Here is a 21,038-nt window from a genome sequence, read left to right as displayed (position 1 = left end):
TCTTGGGCTGCTGTATCATGGCATGCACGGCTAACCCCTGTTATGGCACTGATTGAGCTACACTGAATTTGCCTGCTTACCTGTCTGTTTCCCTAAGTAGACTCTGAGGGTCATGAGAGCAATACTGAGAGACATTATTTGCAAACTTTGTGTTCCTGCTATCCGGCTCAGTAGGTATTTTCCGGATGGATGGATGGATGGATGGATGAACATAAATTTATGTATACACAGATGTAACCTTAAATATATCATGATAACTTATCAGACTCAGTTTCCACTTCTAAAGAATATGAACATGCTTAAAGAGAGATTTTATTTGCCAGAGGGTGATAAAAACCAGCATTCAAAGTACGACCAAAATTAACTCAACCTATCAAGAAATTTTCTATATATATATATATCACTAGCCCCTGAATGACAAAGGAGACGACTGTCTCTTCAAATACCAAACACATTGTCAAGGGGACCTTTGCATTGCTTGAATATTCATACCCCTCATTTGACATCTAAGAACACAGAGCCAGCGGTCACCTGCCTGACCAGAATGTGCCTTCACCAGAAATAAACGCTGCATGTTTCCCAGTGTTTGGGGTGTGATGGATTTCCACATTTCTGAGAGAAGTGAAAGGACCAACTGAGGATGTTCAGGCTGGAAGCCTTGGGTGACAGCAGGCACCAAGAGAAAAGAAACCAACATTTACTAATTATGTAGCTAAGGTATGTGCCCGGCTTTTTGTCTACGTACCAATGTCCTTTAAAGTATCAGAGGACAGAAAGAAGCAGTATGACATATGGGATTAGGAGACACCCTTTAAAAGTTCTCTGTGTGCTCTAGATGGGAACAATTACATTGGTTGTTGGGGAGGGGTGCTCATAACAGACACACCCTATCTGCACAGGGTCCGGAGCCACATGGAAGAGCACTTGAACACTGTCTACACGGGATTTAACTTTGTTGGTCAGGTCGGTGCCAGAAGGTGGAAGAGCAGGAAATAAGGTTAATTTTTAAGGAAGGTCTGAGAGAAAAATTCCTAGAAGAGAGGAGAAGTCTGGCCAAGACCTGAGTGTGAGGGATAAGCAGGGGTTCTGGGCTCAGCAGACGGTGGTCCTCAGATCATCCCTGGCCTCCCCACAAGCCAAGATGAGCTGTGTGTAGGGAGCTAAGAGTACTGGCTCAGGATTAACACCTCTCTCCATCCAGCTTTCGGGAGGCTAGCTCATATAGCCAAATGGAGGTAAAATGAAATATGACAAGTGATCCTCCACTTAGGATCTCAGAAGCAGAATCAGGGAGGCCCGAACCCTGAGAAGGAGAAACTGCGGGACAATGGAAGGTATTACTTCACCCTAGGCATCACTTCCAGGGACTCTGTTGGGGTGCTGCCCTCTAGAAAAGATGAGTGTGAGAGGAGACAGACATTTCTAGGGTAAACAGATGGAGATCTGGAGACAGGCATGATGGAGAGCAAGTGGTCATCTCTGCCAAGGAAGCAGATGTCCCATCTGCCAAGGAGACATTCAAAGTCCTGAGGAATTCAGCACTCACCACCAGGTGGGAGCCCACCAGCCCAGAGGCAGAACTACAGGAGAAAATCAGCCCCTGAGAGCAGAGAGCAGAAGGATAGACACACTCTTCAGAGGCATGGACCAGCCAGGAGGCTTCAATGCAAACAGAAGAGGAGATCAGAGAGCTGATGGTGGGGCAGCCAGAGCAGGGCTACAGAGGCCCAGGAACAGCTGTGCCTGTGCACTGGACCAGCCACCGAGGAACAGTTCAGAAAACATTTAGTGACGGATAAAGTGACTTGTGTAGGATACTGGAATCAAGCAGAAATATATAGGAAGAGGCAATCATAAAAAAAATCCCTGCCATCTAGCTTGAAAGGGCTACGAACCATCAAGATCTGGGAATTAACAAGCTTCCCAAAGGTAGAGGCCTTGACCATCTTGCTCACTGCTGTGTCCTCTGTGTCTGAAAATGCTTGGTGCACAGTATCAACTGGCACTTACTGTCTGGTGGATGGATGCAAGCATGCCTACCAATGGGGCTAGGTTTGTGCTCACCAGCCGCCAATATCTGGAACACGTGGGTCACAAACATGCTACTTCTAATTCTCGAACCAATGGTTATGCCATTATTTCAGCATTTCTCATTATCATCAAAATACTGGTAATACTAACGTTAAGTGTTGAGAATTCATAAATTTAAAAGAGTGACACAAAAATCCTAAGCATGTGTCAAATTTAAAACTATATAGAAATAAAAGCATCAAGTAAAACAAAAACATGGGCAAAATACATATTACACATACATCAACGATATATTTGTAGGAGAGAAGTTAATTTTAAGTGTTATTTTTAAATAATTACATAAGAGTAAAACGTAACGTGTGATTTTAAAAAGTAAAGTGTGCTGAGTTATACACACATTACTCTGCAAGAGAAACCTGGAAATTTGGGAAAATCATAATAGGAAGTTACAGGTAAACTCAAGACAGTTCCCTCTGATTCTTTCATCTGCAACTGATCTAATATTTCATTCCATAATGGGAGAAAATCTTCTGGAGAAATGTATGACTACTTCACCCTACCACTTAGCACTAGCTCCATCAACCTAGGACTACAATTTTTTATTGGCTGGAAGCTGTGTTTATAGTTCAAGAAAGCATTTCTGGTCTTTGTCTTCTTTTGTTTAATTAAGGATATAAATGTTGATTTCCTGTATCAATATCGATACCTTTGGATGTATGTTCTCCTAGTTGATGAAGTCTTTGAACTTGAGTTAGAATTATTCTTGCAGGAAAACTTTGCTGTCATTGATAATCAAATTTCTTTCTCTACTTAAGAATCATAAGAAATATATAGATGAATACTCTGTAAGTGACATACTTTTGAAGGACTAAAAATTTTAATGCGTGACATAACTCTTTGGACAGCGCTTAAGATAAAAATGATTTACATTTCTGACTTTTATTACAGAAATAAAATATTGTATTGACAACAACAACAAAACAGTATTGTGGCACTCGAGAACTGAACCATGAACCAAAAACTGAAAGTGCATTTTCTGAACCCTTGAAACCTCCTTTGAGTTAGTCATGCTTATGGTCATTTTATAAATGGAGAAACTGAGGCCTGAAAACTTAAGCTACCCTGTCCCTTAATAGTCAGTGGTAAAGCCAAGACTGGCAGCCAGGTGGGCTGACTCCAGACCCTGTGCATGTTCTACGACCTTGCACCTAAGGGACAAGAGTTACGGATCCAACTTGGGAATATTCCCAACTTGGGAATATTATCAAAGTTCTCAGGCTCAAAGAATTATCTGAAACTACAGCTCTTCCTAGTAAAATGTCAGCATCAGGTGGGATTTGGCAAGAGGCCGGAGATCCTAAAAAGATCCTTTAGCAAAGCGGGTTTTTGGCCGGAGTCTGTATGTTTCAAGGCTGTAAATCAGGGCTTAGGTGACATCCACATTAACCTGGTTCCTAGCAAAGTGCTAACCAGGCAGTTGAGCCACGGCTGAATCAGTTGTTGCCACTCTTGTCTGTATGGAGGAGACAGAGCCCAGGATTGCATCTTTAGCATGATGACTCGCTCCTTTTAGGAAGATGAGGTTGTCGAGGAAGCTGGCTTCAAGCCTTTCCCCTTGCGTATTCCTGATTTTTATCTCTACTGGGCCTTGGCTGGCCCACAGGCAGACGCACAGAGAGATCAGAGGTCTAGCAACAACTTGAATCAGGAGGTCCCCTGGCCTCTGTAAGCTTGGAGAAATCACTGTGGTTCCTCATGCTTTGGTGTTTAAAATCTGCCTTGTGAAAATACAGGATAATAGTTCAAAACATTGTCTTTGGCTTCAAGTCCATACCCTGTTATATCACCTTCGTGTTTACAGGCAAGTTACTTAATTTCTCTGTGTCTCATGCTCCCATATTTAAAATAGGGATATAACAATATCTATCTCAAGGAATTGACATGAGGGCTAAATAACAGCGATTGTTAAGCAAACAGCCTGACACAGAATAGATAATCAATAAACATTAGCTACTCTTTATAATGATAATAGTTATTACTATTTTTATTACATAAATATTTTCCAGATTGATGTCAGTTTGGTAATGCCATACATAGAAATTAAACAACCCTCATTCAATCCAAAAGAGAATCCTCGAACCCTATTTCAGCCTCCCATTTCAATCTTCTCCTGCACAAGAAGACAAGAGCCTGGTTTAGTTTTCATCATCTCTCCCTGTCTGCCCTCTACTAAAGACGTGAAGACAGTTAAATGTTCATCAGACCCTGAGAGTAAGAGAGGATGTGTTATATTTAGAAATCATTCTGGGAATATGAGTCACAGAGAAAATGATGGAGCAGATCTTAGAGGCTTCGGAAGAGTACAATTTATCACTCAAAATATGTTTACTGAGTACCTACTATGTGCAAAACATAAGGCTGCACACTCCTGGGGAAAGAAAGACAGTTGGTTCCCTCAAAGAGCTTAAAAATAGCAGAAGAGATCAGATGTAAACACAATAATACAGCTATTCACAGCTTGACCCATGACCATGACTGTCAAGTGAGTTGGCTGTACAACAAGACCCAGAAGAGTCCAAGGTATCTCAGGGGGCTGAAGGACTCTTGGTAGGACTTGAAAGTAAAGAGAAACTTGGATGTTGAAGACTGATTAGGAACTGAACCAGAGAGAAACAAGATGGACCTTCCTTGAAACAGGCATGAGGGCTACTACACAGGCCATGTTTAGGAACAGTATGTAGAGCAGTTTGGGTGAAAGGGAGGGATCAGGAATGTGAGTAGTTAAAGATAATCCAAGAAGGTTTGCTAGAAGCTGCTTCCATTTCTCCTTGAGTTTCAGGCTAGGGCACAGCCCTAAGTGGGGTTGAGAGAGTCACTGCCCAGGAATGGAGAGTGGCCTCTTTGTGACACTGTGAAAGAGCAGAGGCAGTCATCTGGAGCCAGCTGGAAGCTCACTCTGCGTCCACACACAGTGTGACTCTGGCCATGACAACACAGCCAGACTGGAAACCAAGTCACTTCATCAGCACCCTCAGGGCTCAGTGCTGTGGGAGGACTCCCGGGAGCACTAGAAAATCGCACAGTCAGCATTCGCCTCCAGGAGGGCCAGCCAAGGCCCGCTGCCACTGTGTCTGCACTCAGGAAGTAGCTCGCTCAGAGCTCTGGGAGAAGCCCAGAACCATTTGTTTGGGTCACTGCACCCCAAAGACTGAAGCACAGGCTGCTTCATGAGAAAATCATTCTTTCCCTGGCAAGAGAGATGCAGCTGAGTCACAGATACAGTCCTCAGAACCTACCAATTTGGGGCATTTGTGTAAGTAATCCCTATTTATCCGGAAAATTCAAGCTTTGACTAATTTGAGGTCGAGGAATTTTCCACGTCCTGCTGACCCTGGGAAACAGGAACAGAGAGTTATCTTTGGGAACAACAAGCAAACTACTCAACTGAAAAGACGATATCGAATCTCTGTCTCTGTGGGCGTGAAGAGGCTTCAGAAGTGCCCATCTCCTCTTGCTGCCCTGTAGACTTCCAGAATGGCTCAATCAGCAGCTACCTGGCAGGACGCTCCGCTATGTAAATAACCAAGAACACGCCAGGGTTGGCTGGGCTAGCAGATGCACAAGTGGAAGAGAAGGTAGGGGAAGCTGGAATCGAGCGAGAGCCATCTGTGCAGGCATCCAAATGGAATCTCCCAGCAAAGAGGGGAGTGTTTAAAACACACTCAGTTAGCAAATGGGGGATTCTGAAGACAGCGCTGCAGAACAGGTGAGGAGAGGGAGGCGGGTGTAGAGGCAAGGCACGTGAAACACAGCAGCAGAACTCCCCAAGAGCTGAGCTCCAATCCCTGCCTGCCTCCCTGGCTCCACTCTTGGGCACCTCCTGCAGATGGTGGTATGAATTTTTTCCTGGTAAGATCTTTGAACTCCTAGCTCAGTTACCTCTGGAAATGAAGAAGTTGTTGTTGCTGCTGCTGTTGTCGTCATTTTCCAATCTCCTGGCACTTCTGCAGTGAGAACAACTTCAGTGGAGACATGAATTCAGTCATCTATCTGCTCATCACGTCTCCTGGATAGCAAGCAAACTTTCAGCCTCTTGTACCCATGTGTGTCTTCCAGATGTGGTCACATGGCCACAAGTGCTGGACTCTGCCCCACCACAGGGACCATGTTTGGAAGGCCACTCTCGTCCTCTAGATGGCACCAGGTTTGCAGTCTGAACTCGGAGAACTTCTTGCTGCACCATTCACTCGTTCAGATGACACTGCCTGAGTACCCATGCATTGAGCACCACCCTAAGGACCATAAGAGCCCTCCAGAGGGGCTTTCTCTCCAGTAGAGGGTTACACAGGCATTATAACTATGATTGATGAGAGAGACTACAAATGACTTGAGAGGAGAGAAAGAAAGATTCTCACCTGAATGGGCAGGGTAAACTTTCACGGAAGAGACAGTTATTGATCTGGACAAAACCTGGCTATGGGGGGATGAGAAGGAAAGCACTCCAGGTTGCAGCGATACCTTGACCAGAGGCTCAGAGATGGTCAAGCTTGGGAAGGCTCTGAGACAGCTTTGCTGGAGTTTGGCCAGAGACTAGGGATGGGGAGGAAATGAGCAGAAGCTGGAACAGCAGCTGGAAGTCAGGTTTTAAACTCTATCTCTTACTCTCCCATCCTTTGCTCTGTTCTTCTGTTTCCTTCCTTTCCCTCCCTTTCACTTGCTTCCTTTCTCCCCAACCAAAATCCCCTCCATCTAACCCTAACCCTCCATCCTCCCATCCAACCCAAACAGTGCAAATGGAGTGGATGTGGGATTATCATAAAACATCTACTGCTCTGGAGAAGGAAGTCAGAGATCAACTGTCCTCCCCAAGAGGACACAGCCCACTGCCACAGGGTGAAAGGAGACACCCAAAACTCTGGCTGGGGGTATGAGCATCTCTGCAGCACATGTGAAATCTGTAGGCTCACAGAGAGGCCCTCCTGCTTGGCAGATAGAATATGCCAGAGACCTGACCCAGAAAAGACGCAGGAAACGTCAGTTGAGAGAGGCAGTATAAGGAAGTGGTTAAGAAATGTCCACTTTGGATCTGACAGTCACAGTGCCATCAGCTCTATAATGGGCATAATGGATTAAATGAGACAATGTTCATAATGTGCTCAAGCAAAGGGCCTGATCCATATGAGTGCTCAGTAAGTGTTTGCTTTTACTGTTTTATTTATGGCAAAGAACTAAGACCGGGAAGGGCTAGAGTCCAAACCAACCAAATCAAGAGAATTTCAGAGGGAGCTTACACATGAAAAGACCTCAGGCTTTGGAATCAGACAGACCTGAGCTGGAACCCTGACTACACCATTCTCTAGCTGTGGGACTTAAATTGACCCAGCCTCAGTTTCCTCAACTGCAAGATGGGGTTGATAATACATCCTCATTTGTATATGAGGATGTAGATAATACATCCATTTTGGGGAGGGTTATTGTGAAGATTACAGATAACATAACCAAAGTTCCTTCATATACTAGGTCCTAAATTATTAACAATAAAAAACACTCAAGCTGTGATTTTAAAACATTTTACTTTGTCTAGTGCCCGTGCTTAGAGGCTACTTGAAAGAGGTATGAATTGTGGGGCTACCCACCCAAAGCTCCAAGCCCCACACCTTTTCCTTCTCATTCTCCACCACCATTTACCCAGAACTATCCTGGATTATACTCTTGTAGTGGCCTCTCAGGAGGTGCATGGCTAAATAAATAGGTTCAGTAGGCATGGTGGCAATGTTGGTTCCATACCAGAATGCTCTATTGATTGAAAACTTAATAAAACAATGGCAACTTCTGCTTTCTTTTTTACTGTAATTAAGCATACTAAGTCCTTCAGGAATGTTTAACTCTAAAATCACATGGTCACTCAACACTCTGCTGATGGATAAACTCAGCAAAGGGAAGAGCAAAGAGAACTATTTTAAGCCCTGGAGGGAGAGCAGAAATGGTAGTAGGAACAGCAGCAGCAGTAACACCAACGTCCACCTTAAAGTTAAAGTACCAGGCCACGTACTGAGCACCCAACACATGTTTTCCTCTCTCGTAGATCACGAAGCTAGGAGAAGTGAGGTGGCTTGCCCAGGGTCACACAGCTAGAAAATGTCGTATCTGGGATTTGAACCAGGATGGTCCAGCCTCAGAGCCTGTGCATGTAACCATTCCGCTAACTGCCTGCACAGAGAAGAAGAGTCTGAAGGTTAAGTTATCAGTGTAGACAAAGCAACCAGCTGTGCCAAGGATGTGGGGCTCTCAATAGTAGGTCTCACAAGAGGGAGGGACCCAGGAGAAAGCACACTGATGGGATGAGCATTTGGTGTTCGTTCATTCGTGGAAGGCTTACTCCGTAAACTGGTGGGTGTTACTGCTCAGCCCTATTCCATGCACAGACTCACAGAGCTGAGAGCTCCCTGTGGACAAGGATTGCAACTTCTCTGTATTTCCAGTGCTGAGCACAGTGCCTGGTAAGGGGCAGCAGTGAGGAAAAATATGTTGAATGAATGAATGAATGGACAAACCAACAAACTAAACTAGTCAACAACTGACATTTCCATTCCTCTTCTTCCCTCGTCAACTTCCATGACTTGAGAGCTTTGCCAAGACAAAATGGGAGGGAAGAACATTAGCACCATTGAACCAAATCCCGTGAGATGCAGCAGACAGGAAGTGGCACCACAGAACTACACTAATTCAGTCTGACTGTCCACACTAAGAACAGCCACTTGACAGCTGGTACAGTATCTGCCTCTTTTTGCCTATGTAGACAGTTTCCAGAGGGAGGAAAAAAAGATTTCTAGACGGAAAGGCTAGTGATGAGCTAAGTGGAAAATCTTGACCACAGTCACACTGGACATCAGCCTTTGATGGTTTATCTGTACAAAATAAGTCATTTTCTCTATAAGCATTGGATTTCATAAATTTTTCTCCAGCTAATTTATTCTTCGGCTTATCAGATCATGCATTGCCACATCTCATTATTCTGTAAATGAGGCCCAGTGTCAGAGAAAAAAAGTCTGTGTTTAAGGATTATGGAAATCATGCAGCCTCAAAGCCTCAGCTCAAATGTAGCCCTCTTCCCCTCCCCACTAAACGGGAAATGCAGGATTTAACAGCTTTTAAGGTGGAGGAGGGGAGGGACATCGAGGACGGAGAAGTACTTCTGCGGGTTCAGGAACCTGTACTGCGCCTCACTGATGGAGGGCTCCAGAGTGCAGGGGGAGCATCAACATGGAGCTGAGTAGACTGGATAGTGACCCTGACTGCCCTAGCAGAGACCAGCCCATTTTTACCTAATTGCCTGGATAAAGCGCTTTCATCAGAGGATACGGAGGGAGGTACTGGATAGAGAGGGAGTGGCCTCACGCACCTGTCAGGCTACATGAACCTTTCCAAAGGCAACAACACTTCAAGAAAATCTGCCAAAACAACGTGGAGGTCAGAATAAAGATAAGGAGGGTGGAGTAGAACCTCAGGGAGTGAGGAGGAGGACAGAGAAACAAGAGGAAGAGGGAAAGGAAAAAACAGGAAAGGAGAGTCACGGGCTTATTTTTATTTATCAAATACTAACACAGCGCTTACTATTTGTCAGGTACTGTCCTAAGCACTTTACAAATCCTTACTCACTCAATCTTCATTATTAGCCTCATTTTACAGAAAAAGGAAGTTAAGCATGGAAAGAGTCAATGATCGAAGGGCATATGGCCAGCGTGTGGCAGGGCCCGGACTTGAACCCAAGCAGACATGTACCAGTCCACACGCTTAAACACCCCCCATCAGGAAAGTCTTAGCCCTGTTGTAATATGAATATATGGCCCAAGGGTGTTAATATTCCGTGAAACAGCCCTAAAAATACTCAATAGTTACTTAAGGAATGTTGATAGCTCTTCAACAACTATCTATTCTTAAAATATCAGATATTTCCTTATAAATGAATACAAAGCAGGGAAAAGAGTGAAGGGGATAATTTTCCTTCAGGCTATAGAAGAAAAATAGTAGCCCATGGACCAACTGAACGCAAAGAAAGAGCCAAGATTTGGCCAATATGCCCAAAAGTTCCCATATGCCAGCGTTATATTCTCACTGTCACCAGGGTCTGGGAGGAATAGGAAGCTCAGGTGAGATATTAACAGAAAACCAGCTTTGGGTACAAATGTTGTTAATCTAGACATGAAGGCTGGTCAAACATGCCACCAGAATAACTGGCTTGAGATGGACTCAAGAACCGGCAGCCACATGAATTCTAGGCCCTCCTGACCCTCAGGTCCTGTTTTCCAGTCTCCTTCTCCATTATAGGGAATTCTGTCTCAGAGCTCCCTCCTATCCCTCTTTGCAATTTAACTTCTTAGCTCCCCGCCCCAACCCAGTCCTCTGGAACAGTCCATCCCAGCTGTGGGTCTGGTCTGACGTGTATTCTCTTGATAGGCTGCTCTGCTCCATGTAAGCCTACCTTAACAGTCTCAGCTCCAGGCCATTACTACCTACTAGGAAGAGTGTGAATCATGTCGATGGGAAAGCTGAGGTGGTCAAACCAGTTCTTCCCTTGAAGAACTTTCATAAATGCGTACCATGCTCTCAGTCCAGAATGGTTTAGGGGCAGGAATGGCCTGGGCAATCCTCTTGTTAGGATCCAGATCATTCCATCCTATTGTGAGCCAGATGCCAAAGAAATCTGGCCCAAGACAACACTGATTTTCTGAGTTCCCACTCTGCTCTATCTAGCTGTGGGCTTTCCTTCCTCTGTTCCTCTCTGACCCTGCTTTTAAAAACTCACCCCCTGCTCCTGCCTTTGTTCCCTGACTGAGTGCCCTTCTGGTTAGGGTGTTCTTTGTGTCTTGATGGTGTGCCTCGCGTTACTCTCATCTTCCTTGGGTCAGGAATGATGTTTCTTTGTGCTTCAAAAGCACAGTGCAGAAAAATCCTCTGATACACATTGAACTGTGCGTCACGAAGTTATCTCCGAAGTCCTGCTACCACTACAGAAAAGTGCCCACATACAGATAAATGGCAATCTGGGCTTCGGCTATCAGCTGCCGTCAGCTTACTGGGAGTATTATAAAGTCTGTCTACAAATAAAGAGCATGTTTGGAGCTAGGCTGCTTTATTATGGAGGAAGAAAGGCCACTGTGGAAATTAACAAAGGTCTAATCAGAGGACAGAGCCTCAAGAGAGACCCCCCTGTTTTAGTCGGGACCACTGTCCTCTGAGGCAGGTAAGGGCGAGCGGGAATTGTTCCCACTGTGTTCCCTCTCAGAATTCTTCCCCTCCTGCTCTGCTGCCCAATTTGTTGTGCTGATTTGTCTGCAGGAGGCAGCAGAAGCAGCATGGATGGGCTTCTCCCCAGATAAAGAAAAAGAGGCCAAAGGCAGGGGTCAGGACAGGAGTCCTTCCAGAGCAGCTACAGTGCAGGGAGCCACAGGGCGAGCCAAGTGGTCTTCCGCTACTTCATGAGACTGTGTGTTTCTCCAGAGCAGGACCATTTCAGCACCGAGGGAAGGCTAACTGTTGAAAAACAAAACCGACTGCCCGCCCCCCTCCAGGCCCGCAAGTTGACCTGCAACGGGACGACTTGCTGTGATCAGGCTCTGAAAATTACTGAAACATGTGCATGACGTTCTGTTGTTTGCTCCACTTTGTTGTGAGCCAGAAAGGGCACAGGAAAGCATGTGGTGGCCTGAGGGTTCCTACCTGGGTTGAGGAGAATCTGTTACTCTTGTTCTTGAAGGGAAAAGCCACAATGGTTGACATGAATCCAATAATGCTGCCCCAAAAAAGCCTCATCTGCAGCTAATGATTGAGTAACAGTATCACCAGGGCTGCTGCAGGGCCGAATAAAGCGTTGACAGCATCCTCGCAAATCATTTGGTTGCTACTGTGAGTTCCCAGAAACTGGAAACAAGAAGATGTTGCCATCTGCGTTGAGAATTCTTTAAATAGCTCTATTTATATTGTTCTTATAATGAAAAGGGAATGTTTTGCATTTCCCAGAAATTGCTGCATATATCCTCTTAATACCCAATGAGGCAAATGGGATGAAAATTGGGACATTATGATCCAGGGTAATCTACTGAAAATGCAGTCTCTTTGAAGAATGCCCAGTCTATCTGCTCTAGTCCATGCGTCCCAGCTCCTATGGCATATGGCTATCCTGACAGGGCCAAAGAGCAGGCTGCCTAAAGCAAATAATGGCTTCCCTTTGTCACAGGGAGGAAATAAGCTAATAAGATTAATTTTCTCAAGTGTAAACTTTATTCCCATAAATGTTACTTACATATTGCCTATTACCAGTTTCTACTGGCTAAGACTCAGGATCAACTGAAAACAAATGGCCAAGTAGCACCAAATATTTGCAGAAAAAGGATGCTTGGTTACAGCAACTCAAGTCAACCTGCTGAATCAATCAGAAAAAGGAAGATGCTGTATATGAATCTAGGGGTGTCTTGTGGACCATGTGTGCAGAGTGGAGCTGGACCTCAGAGAGGGTAGGACACTATAGAACCTCTTTCTATACAACTTCATCCTTCTTCTTTTTAACTGGCTTGTTTTGCTACTTAGTCTACACAGTGGAAGGTAGCTGCCCAGATCCCTGAAGGTTACATATTAACTCCTCAGTAAATTAAAAGACTGCCTCTCTCGATCACAGTCTCAAGTAGCCTGGGCATATACCCTGAGAAAACCATAATTCAAAATTATGTGGAGACATGTACCACAATGTTCACTGCAGCACTATTTACAATAGCCAGGACATGGAAGCAACCTAAATGTCCATCGACAGATGAATGGATAAAGAAGATGTGGCACATATATACAATGGATATTACTCAGCCATAAAAAGAAACAAAATTGAGTTATTCGTAGTGAGGTGGATGGACCTAGAGTCTGTCATACAGAGTGAAGTAAGAAAGAGAAAAAAACAAATACCATATGCTAACACACATATATGGAATCTAAAAAAAAAAATGGTACTGATGAACCTAGTGGCAGGGCAGGAATAAAGATACAGACATAGAGAATGGACTTGAGGACACGGTGGGGAGGGGGAAGCTGGGGCGAAGTGAGAGTAGCACTGACATATATACACTACCAAACGTAAAGTGGATGGCTAGTGGGAAGCAGCCGCATAGCACAGGGAGATCAGCTCGGTGCTTTGTGACCGCCTGGAGGGGTGGGATAGGGAGGGTGGGAGGGAGGCTCAAGAGGGAGGGGATATGGGGATATATGTGTGCATATGGCTGATTTACTTTGTTGTACAACAGAAACTAACACAACATTGTGAAGCAATTACACTCCAATAAAGATGTATAAAAATAAATAAATAAATAAAAAGAGGAGTAAAACAAAAATAGCCAGCTGAGAAAACCGAATGGACCCAGTTTAAGTCTGGGTTCCAACCCTAGTCCAACATATATCAAGAAGGGTGAGGTCAACAATACAAAATGTCCACAAAAGGCCCACCTTGTAACCTGGCATAAGGGCAAGGCAGATCCAAGAGAGGGACGTGGCAGTGAGAAGCTACTGCATGGGGATACGATGTGTCAGCGCTCCAGCATGCTACAATAAGCAACAGGGATGCAAGCCAAATACCACTGAAATCCAGTGGGGAAATACTGAGGAGTTTTAACATGTCCTCTGGAAACTCCACTGCAAGAACTTTTTCTTAGACAACAGAGGAAAAGAGAGAGGGACTTTTCTACAATACCTCGTTTAGCCCCACAAGACAGTGTGACAGGCTCTGTTTTGCAGAGGACCACACTGAGGCTCAGAGAGGTGAAGTAGCTGGCTCAAGGCCACCTGGCTAGTAAATGGTAGAGCAAAATTCAAACGCATGTCGACTCTAAAATCCCATTCATGCTCCATCCATTCCAATATGTTGACTCCCAGATGAACTCTGCCCAGAGATAAGTCTCCTTGGATTGGAGACAAGCATCTACACAGAAGCTGACTGTCATTTTCTGTGCCTGAGACTTCTCAAGGCCCTCAGTTTACCAAGCCCTGATGCAGCCCGTCCTATGAGGGCCAGTCCTACGAGGGCTCATAGCACAGAGACCCCCAGCATCCCCAAGTCAGAAGGGCCCAGCAGGTACCTGACCTAGCTGCTCTGGCTCGAACACCCAGGCCACCCTCCCCAGGGGAACATGTCAGTCCCGAGCTCCTCATAGGTCATATACTGTTCAAGTGCTACTGATGCCATTTTCCTGTTTGCATTTTGTTTTTGTTTTTGTTTTGTTTTTACAGTTCGTTGCTCATCCTAACTGTCAACAGCAATTGCTTACCATGTGGTATGAAAATCTCTCAGGCTTACGTCAACAGTCTATCGCTGTGAAATTCCTGGCTGTCTTTGGAGTCTCCCTAGGCCTCCCTTTTCTCGCCATAGCCTATTGGATTGCTCCGTGCAGCAAGGTACAGACTGCTTAAGGTGCATGTCTTTGCGGTTATTTCTTCTCTCTACTTAGCATAACCTAAAGTCCATTTGGTCCAAATATGCAGCTGACCATTTCCCACATTTAAAGAAAATAGCCCTGAGAGACCCAACAAAAGTAGAAAACCACTTAAGAGGGAAAATGCTAAGATTTGCTTTTTTAAATCATTTTCTTAAAAGACAGAGGAGTGATAAAATGGAAACTTTTATACACACAAGGCATAATCTGATCAATAACAGAATAAAGGGGGAAGAAAGGCACTTTTCCTTTTCTAATTATACAATGTCCTAAACATGGCCTCCAAACCCATAGTAGTAATAATTATAATAATGATAATAGGACTAGCCAACACTTATTGAGTACTTTCTTTTCGCTGAGCCCTTTTCATGCAACACCTCATTTCACTCTCTCAATTGCATTATGGTGCACACACTTTCTAAGCAGGTTCAGAAAGGGGAGACAACTAGGAGCTGAGAGTCAAAGGCTTCTCATACTGGGGCACTGCAGACCCATCTCAACATCTTCCTGGTTTCCTGGCTTCCTTGTCTGGGTTCTGGCCCACATGGGCAGCTAAGTAGGTCACTAGAAGGAAAAAAGACAAAGGAAAAAGGAGGAGAGCCGGAAAGGTGCAAGGCTGGGTTCTTTTCTCACAGGAAGGGGGAGTGTCTGGTGCCCACCTGTAATGGAAGGAGTGGAACCTGCAAGAGCCAAGCTGCTGCCCCTCCTGTTCCACCCTCCCTACAGCCCATCTGACCCAAAGCCACAAAAGGCATCAGCAGTCACTCCAGCTTCAGGCAAGAGCTAGCGCCTATAAAAACAAATCATGTCGAAATTCTGAAATATATTTCGTAGGTTAAGTGGTCATTAAAGTTTCCAAAGCTGCATTTACTTTGTGATATAGTAAAAAAAAAAAAAAGCAATTAAGCTTAGGTAATCAACATTCAGTAGAAGAAATATGACTACAGGGAGATTAGTTCCACAGGGAATTTGATCAGCTAAGGCAGTTAATAAAAGTGTCATCAGTGAATGGATCCTCTTGTCAGCTCCACCAAGACAAAACTCATGCCAGGACAATGGGCCCAAGACTTCAGATCTGCTAACGAGGCCACCTAACCAGGCAGGCAAGGAACTGACTGCCTTAGAGTAGGAGGGGTGTCAGAGAAAGAAATTAGGACTCAAACTCCTTCTGTAGGATAGTGTTAAAAATAAAAGTCCTCATACTGAATATTTGTGGTGTTCAACCTCATATCTATTGAGGATTTTGTTTCTATGGCACTCTACCATGACACAGATTTCTAAATCGGTATTCCCCAAATGATACATATGTAGGGTAAGGCTATTTTTTTCTGTCCTTTATCATGAGCTGGAAAAAGCACAGTGAGTGAAAAAAGACTAACCAGATTGAAAACTGGATCAGTGCTGGTCATTTGTTTTAGGCACTTGTTTTCATAGTAGTACTATCTAGTCTGTACTGCAAGTTAGATCCCTGCCTTCATCCAGAGATGGACAGGGATGCTGCCTCCACACTCTCTAAGCCACAAACTAATTCTAGGGCATCAATCATTAAAATAACAGCCAAACACTGCCAATCCTCACTTTTGCTGTAAAACTAAATGTGACAGCTTCCAGGGAACTGGGACTAAGCAACACCAGCAAATTGGTTTGCCTCTACCTGCCTGGGGAAATATTCAGAAAGAGATGATGTGCCAGCTGCTGACTAAATTTTTTAGATTTTCAGTAGGTCTGAGAAGAATCTTGGCCAATATCATGCAGATGTGATGCAAAAAAAAAAGGATGTGTGGACGGGGGAGGAATCCCGGACTTTCTGGGGACCCAGTAAATTCAAGAGACTGATGCCACCATGGAATGTAGGGGTGAGACCTATGGTGTCTTCTGGAATATTCTAGAAGTAATGATTGCAGGAAAGTTTGGCCCCATGGCTGCTGCTTCCTCTCCTCTGTTCAGAGACTATTCTGACGGACATTTTGTGTCCCTGGAATGTCCAGTAAGACAAAAAAACAGCTTGTACACTAAGCCCTTGCTTGTGGCCACTGGCAGCTGGCGGCAAGAGAGGGTGGCATTTGATGAGGAAGACTGGAAGTTCAGACTGGGGAGAGATGCTGGAAACTCTCTGGGTGCTCTACTGCAGTCATGGCCTACCTTGTGGGCAACTGGCTACCAGGTCCCAGTTAGGTGCTTACACTTGTGGGCTAAGAGCCCAGTGCCACAGAACACAGAGGTGTGTCAACAAGTAAAAGCAGGTGTCCACCCTGAGGGCTTGAGAATGCAGTTCATTTGGAGCTAATTCAGGAGCACTACTCAGTTATCTCACATTCACTTATTTCCCAGAGTAAAAGAATAGTACCCAGGAAGTCTGGGCTTGAGCCAGAGACTGAGTACAGCAAGCCTGGATTTCCCGATATGTTCTCAGCTCATAAGGGCCAAGTAATGACAGAGCTGCTTTAGCCCATGTTTCAGACTCACCAGTTTTGCTCTTCAGGCAGAGGAGGACAAGACCTATGTCTCCCAAAGCTCTACCATCTCTTTTTATACCTAACGCTGTTACCTGACTCAGCGTTAATGATTCCCCAGCTAAGAGCTGCTGGTATATATTGGTTGACTTTTCTCCTTTCTTTTGGTTCACTTTGTGGCCTTGTGAAAGGAGGAAGTTTACCCCAAGCATAATTTGCTTCAAAAAATTGAGATAAATATGGAATGTCACAAAAAAAAAAAGAAAAAGGAAATCCCTGAAATGATTTGATCTCATCTGACATTTATCAAAGTTTTACCAGTTAAAAAGATGCTTTCAAGCCCAGAAGAAAAATAGGAAAGGTGCATCAATTCCTAACCTCGTTTTTCCTCCCTATGGCTTAAATCAAGTGGGACTGAGCCCAGGTTAACCTTCTACATCACTGCAGGGCCTTATCAGGGTTTTTTCTTATCGTCTGCAATAAATACAATAATTTTTACATATGCATCTTCTGCCGGAAGATAACAACTTGAAGGAGGGAACAAAGAGAACATTAAATTCCTCAAAGCAGCTCTTATGGGGAATCCCAGGGCCAGCATGGGCGCAGCTGCGTGCAGATTCCTGACATCAGGTGCCTTGCCTAGATGAGAAGATGGAGAGGTGTCCCCAGGTCCTCATCCAGGTAGTCATTGGAAGATGCTACATAGAGCCCACTGATAAAGGACTGGGGAAACTTGGCCATCAATCCCTTAAGAGCTGTGTCTACCTCCGTGTTCTCCACCTTTTTCTGACATTTCTGGGACCCTGCTGGGACACAGAGATCTGGTATCCCTTGCCCTCTCCTCAACCTTCCCTCTCCCCACTCTGCAGTCATTCTCCAACTTACCTCGCCTCTCACCACTACCTCAGCTAGGACACAGTGACAGGAAACAATGCAATGACTATCTAAGGATGTCGCCTGTATACACCAAAGTATCCCAGCATCTTGGTTGGGAATTGGGGCTCCAAGATGCCAACACAGTCAGATAAAATGTGGAAAAATTCAAAGTATGTATTTGACATCACATAGGTCAATATGAGACATCGTTTGATTCCGTTTTTTTAGTTGTTTTTTTTTTACTGAATTTATGTAAGGTATTTTATTTGTCCTTATATTTAATCTCTACGTTCTGAATTTAGTACATCTACCTATGGCTAAAAATAATCTACAGTCCCTATTTTGTAAATAATAAGGTTAAACATTACTAAGAAATGTCATTTGTAAGATGTTTGTGGGCCCCCTAGTTTTCAGGTAAACATCTTTTTCAACACTTCTGAAGTTATTCTAGTGCCATATGACAATTTGACAATGCAGGTGAATCCGAACAAGTTCTTTCCAGCACAAATAGGGATTTCCAACGTTCAGACTTGAAACGCAGTCTTTTTTTAAAAAAAAGATTAAAATTATCTTTTTAAATTTCAACAGATGGGTTCTATGACATTAGAACGTTACGATAATTACTGGCACCATTAACGTGGATGATTACCATACTGAAGCCTACTGAAAGAACATTATCAAGCCATCTGATTTATAAATGTTATGTTGAACATAATGATAGGGAAATTTTACCAGGAGAAAATCCTATAGCTGATCTTTTGCTGACCCAATACTCTACATGCTGGGTGACATTTCACTCTAGGACTCCTGAATGAGGCAGAACATGAACATCAATTAACTAGTCACTGGCTATAACTGAACATTTGCCCTGGAGAAGGAACTGAGATCCAGGAAAGACTCCCCTCTTTGCTCTTGTCTTATCAGTATACCTGGTGTGGGGTTAGAGTTGGTGTTTAGGTGAGGGTGACAGCAGTGACCAGGAAGAGACCCAAGTGAATTCATTTACAGGGGTCAGCAAAGACTGACTGTGCAGCCCCCAATTTAGTCCTCAAAAGTCCAAGTGGCCTTTGGATGGCAAGCCAGGGATAAGAAGATATGACCAATGCCTACTCCCTAAAAGGGCATCTTTTGGATCACTTCAGGCTCACATGGAACAACTGCACAAGTTAATCATGTACTAAGCCACAAAGAAAATCTCAATAGTTTTAGGGTAGTATCACAGAGGCTATGATCTGAACACACGCTGCAATAAAAACAGGATTTTTTAAAGCAAGGGGGGAAAAGTCCTGTATATCTGGAAACTAAATAACCTCCGAGTTAAAAATGAAATCAAATGGGAAATTATAAAAATATTTATAACTGAGTATCAAGGAAAATGCTACATGTCAAAATTTATAGGAACATAGCTAAAGCAGTACCTAGTGGGAAATGCATAGCTTTAAATAAATTTACCAAGATATAAGAAATGTGAAAAATAAGTCATCTAAGCTAAAACTCAAGAAAATAGACAAAAGAGCAACAGAGCATATCCAAAGTGTTTTTTTAAAAAATTCTGAACTCTATTGAAACAGATTTTTTTTCTAGATTCATAAGGCATAAAATTCACATCCACATGGTTGGGGGTAGCTGTGCAGTCAGACTGTAAAATGATGTTGTAAAATGAGGTTATATTAGTGTGTTCTACTCCTTTCTCTTACCACTCCCATTAAGTCTTCTAAACAGAAAAAATTAAAGTGAGTAGAAAAATGGATTTGGTCAAGCAGCCTCTCACAAAAAAGCTCTAGAGAAAATGTCTGGGTTCAATTAGCAGCTTCTGTCCAAAATTGAGGATTCTCTGGTTCAACTTTCAGCAAAAGCCTTTTAAAGAGAGCCCTGAACTTGCCTGGAGCTGCCAGATTAACATGTCTTGTATATATTTTGTTTCCAGCTAGGACGAACCCTGAGGAGCCCTTTCATGAAATTTGTAGCACATGCAGTTTCTTTTACAATCTTCTTGGGATTGTTAGTTGTGAACGCATCAGACCGCTTCGAAGGTGTTAAAACCCTGCCCAATGAAACCTTCACAGACTACCCAAAACAGATCTTCAGAGTGAAAACTACACAATTCTCCTGGACAGAAATGCTCATCATGAAGTGGGTCTTGGGTAAGCAAGTCACTCTTTTAATGTCTCCTCCCCTAATTATAACAGGACATTATTAAACCCTGACTTCAGAAGCTCTTCCTCTCCTCTTGAATGCACTCTTGGCAGACAAAATGGTGAGGAGATGACCAGCAAGGAAGCCAAAGTCAACTTCTGTATGTGCTGGTGTAAAAGATGCACAGACCTGTAATATAAATCCCAATTTTGAAAGGAGGTGTTTGGGGGAGATTCGTTCTGTACCTTTCCTTATGTGTGTACTGAAAGTGACTGTAAAGCGTGTGTGTGTGGGGGACATATGGTTTTGCTCATTTAAATATAGTCTACTAGAAGCCTTAGGAAATCAAGTTCTGCCTCTGGAAAAAAGTATAAGATTGCATAGCTTCAAAGATATTTTTTGTTACCACTGAATACTGATACATAGTAGAATAGTAATAATACAAATCTAAAAAGTTAGAGGAGTAACGTGTTCTCATTATTTGTATTAGTGAACGTAATGAAGCTATAGAATTCCTCTTTGTGGTGCTATTTTGTGCTGCCAAGGTCTGCCACTGGAATTGCCAAGGAAATCCTTCCAAATTGCCTCACTGACTAGTCAAGAAAGGCTATCTCTCTTTTGCCTAACTCACAAGAACTATTACTAGTAGAAATAAGCAAGATAAGATAAAACTGGCAATGGCTAAAATTGTACATGGCCAACTGTGTTACAGATTTTTCTAACACTGAAAACTGCAAAATTTATTGGTAAAAAAATCAGATTTCATAGGAAACAGTAAAAAACTGCAAAAACTATAATCAGTGATATTGTAAATAACCAAAACTTGATCAATAAATTATAAGATTTACATCAAAAAGATCTGAATTTGATGGGAATGTTTTGAGTAAAACAAAACTGAAAATAAAAAAGGCAAAAAATATATGCAGTATCAAGATTTTATCAATTAATTAAACTGTCCTAATGGTATTTGCCCCCAATTGCTTTTCTTAACAAAAATTCAATATTGGCGTAATATTCATTATGGTTATGTTCACAAACATTGAGTCAAAATGTATTCAGGGTCAAAGTGTCT

At 43.4% G+C, this 21,038-nt stretch overlaps 1 protein-coding gene across 3 annotated transcripts in view; it reads left to right on the top strand.

Moving 5' to 3' along the window:
• TRPC7 (transient receptor potential cation channel subfamily C member 7) overlaps positions 1-21,038 on the top strand; it is a 141,982-nt gene that overhangs the window by 70,695 nt on the left and 50,249 nt on the right. For 2 of the 3 annotated variants that reach the window (XM_029219011.1, XM_029219010.1), the window contains 2 exons: positions 14,299-14,463; positions 19,758-19,974. In XM_029219011.1, the coding sequence (XP_029074844.1) occupies positions 14,299-14,463; positions 19,758-19,974 (382 nt within the window). The remainder of the gene's footprint in view (positions 1-14,298; positions 14,464-19,757; positions 19,975-21,038) is intronic. The other variant, XM_029219012.1, reaches the window with a different exon arrangement.

The sequence above is a fragment of the Monodon monoceros genome, unplaced genomic scaffold, assembly GCF_005190385.1.
Source record: "Monodon monoceros isolate NGI ecotype Baffin Bay Population unplaced genomic scaffold, NGI_Narwhal_1 Super_Scaffold_12, whole genome shotgun sequence".
Lineage (NCBI taxonomy): Eukaryota > Metazoa > Chordata > Mammalia > Artiodactyla > Monodontidae > Monodon > Monodon monoceros.
This window is presented reverse-complemented; position numbering and strand designations above follow the sequence as displayed.